The sequence below is a fragment of the Montipora capricornis genome, chromosome 2 (assembly GCF_036669925.1).
Source record: "Montipora capricornis isolate CH-2021 chromosome 2, ASM3666992v2, whole genome shotgun sequence".
Lineage (NCBI taxonomy): Eukaryota > Metazoa > Cnidaria > Anthozoa > Scleractinia > Acroporidae > Montipora > Montipora capricornis.
Genome location: NC_090884.1, coordinates 10,705,578 through 10,707,256, shown reverse-complemented (window position 1 = coordinate 10,707,256; position 1,679 = coordinate 10,705,578). Strand labels below are relative to the sequence as shown.

At 42.0% G+C, this 1,679-nt stretch overlaps 1 protein-coding gene across 1 annotated transcript in view; it reads left to right on the top strand.

Moving 5' to 3' along the window:
• LOC138037767 (trace amine-associated receptor 3-like) overlaps positions 1 to 1,220 on the top strand; it is a 14,146-nt gene extending 12,926 nt beyond the window's left edge. Inside the window, exons 4-5 of the mRNA XM_068883666.1 lie at positions 519 to 637; positions 1,145 to 1,220. Of these exons, the coding sequence (XP_068739767.1) occupies positions 519 to 637; positions 1,145 to 1,200 (175 nt within the window). The 3' untranslated portion in view covers positions 1,201 to 1,220. The remainder of the gene's footprint in view (positions 1 to 518; positions 638 to 1,144) is intronic.
• The last annotated feature ends 459 nt before the right edge of the window (positions 1,221 to 1,679 follow it).

Sequence of the window (1,679 nt, the reverse complement as noted above, 5' to 3'; positions counted from 1 at the left end):
GAAAGTTTTGATCAATTCCGACATTCAGAAGTACGCGAAAAGGTAAGAAATGTTTTTGTGATGAGCCTGAGTCTGTCTGACCACAACGTCTTACACAACATCGCATAAGTTCTCATCAAGTTTTTTCGATTTCGCTCGGATTTGCTCCCGTTTTTCGCCGGTATCTCGTACTTTCTAAACTTTTGGTAAACCAATTATTCCATTCGGTTTTCTCCGGGTACTCCGGTTTCCCCTCCCCTCAAAAACCGACATTTGACTTGATTTACTTTCATTATTCATTTCAGTTTACAGTGTCCCCAACTAGCGCTCCAGCGCTGGAACGACTAGACACTTAAAAAATAAAGTTCCTTTCCTTTCGCGCTTATTGGATATACAATACAATACAATACAATACAATATACAATACATACTTAATTGACCGCTCCCCATAGGGACTTTTCAGGGCCAATGAAACACAATCAACGAAACAACAGAACACAACAACTACAACTGATAACCATGATGTTTCACTATTTCAGATACCAAGCTTTGGTGACCAAAAACCGAACGAAAGCCTTGATAATCTTCCTCTGGATTATAGGTACGCTGGAGGGAGTATTTCCAAATATTCTTCAAGTCCTGATTGATCGCAGAAGGGGTAAGATTTTACTTATGTTGCTTCGTGGCTGCATCCAAATCAACATAATTCCCGATAAGAGAACACTAGCAATGGTTGTACCTCATTTCCTGTTTTTGATGTCACTCGCCGTCTTCGTGCCCAGCGGAATTATGCTGGTCACGCATGCGTGGATTTTCAAAATCTCCACCGAGCAAAACAGACGAATCCGCGCGGTGCAAGACGCCATGGGTCAAAAACGCCTCAGTGAAATACGCGCCGCCAAGACAGTCGCTATTATCGTGTTTTCAGCTTTAGCGTGTTTCACTCCACTCCTTGTGGTGGAATTTATCACTACGTTTGAGCCTCCTACCGGCAAAAGGCTTGATCCAAGTCAATTCAATGTCAAATATATTCTTTTCCCGAGTCTTAAAATTCTCACCTTGTTGGCCATATGTGTGAACCCACTGATTTCCGCTTTGAAAAGCAGGCCCTTCAAGGAAGTGTTTAAACGCATTTTCCAAAATGTGGGCATTTCATTTTTTCAAGGCAACGATTTCGAGCCAAAAATCAGAAAACTTGGCGATGCTTGTACTCCAAAGTGACACTTTTTCAGAACTTTATTGCAAAAGAAGTTTAGAGACAGCTGGAAAATGCCAGGGACCATTTCTCATTATCACTGCTTTTGTTAGAGGCCTTGTTCGCCAACTTCGCACAGATGACATGAGATGAGTAACAAGCAACGGGTTTGGAAAATGAACGACAAGGGTGAATATAAACTGACATACAAGTGCAAATGACTGCACAATCCGTTGTGTTCCCAAATAAACCAGTTGCAACCGAGTCTATTGTTTTGAAGCGTCTCATGAAGTGACTCAGTTGTTTCAGTGAACAGCGGACTACCACACAGGAGGCTGCTAGTTCGATACAAAACACAACTAACACGCGAAGTCTTAATTAACAAAAGAGAAAGGCCCGCCTCTGTGATGTCAGCCTTCTCGGATTAAAACAACGATTAGTAAGCCCCGTTTAACAAGTCAACCTGCGTTGTGTTTAAAATTCTGTGGTACGTTGAAGAGGACTA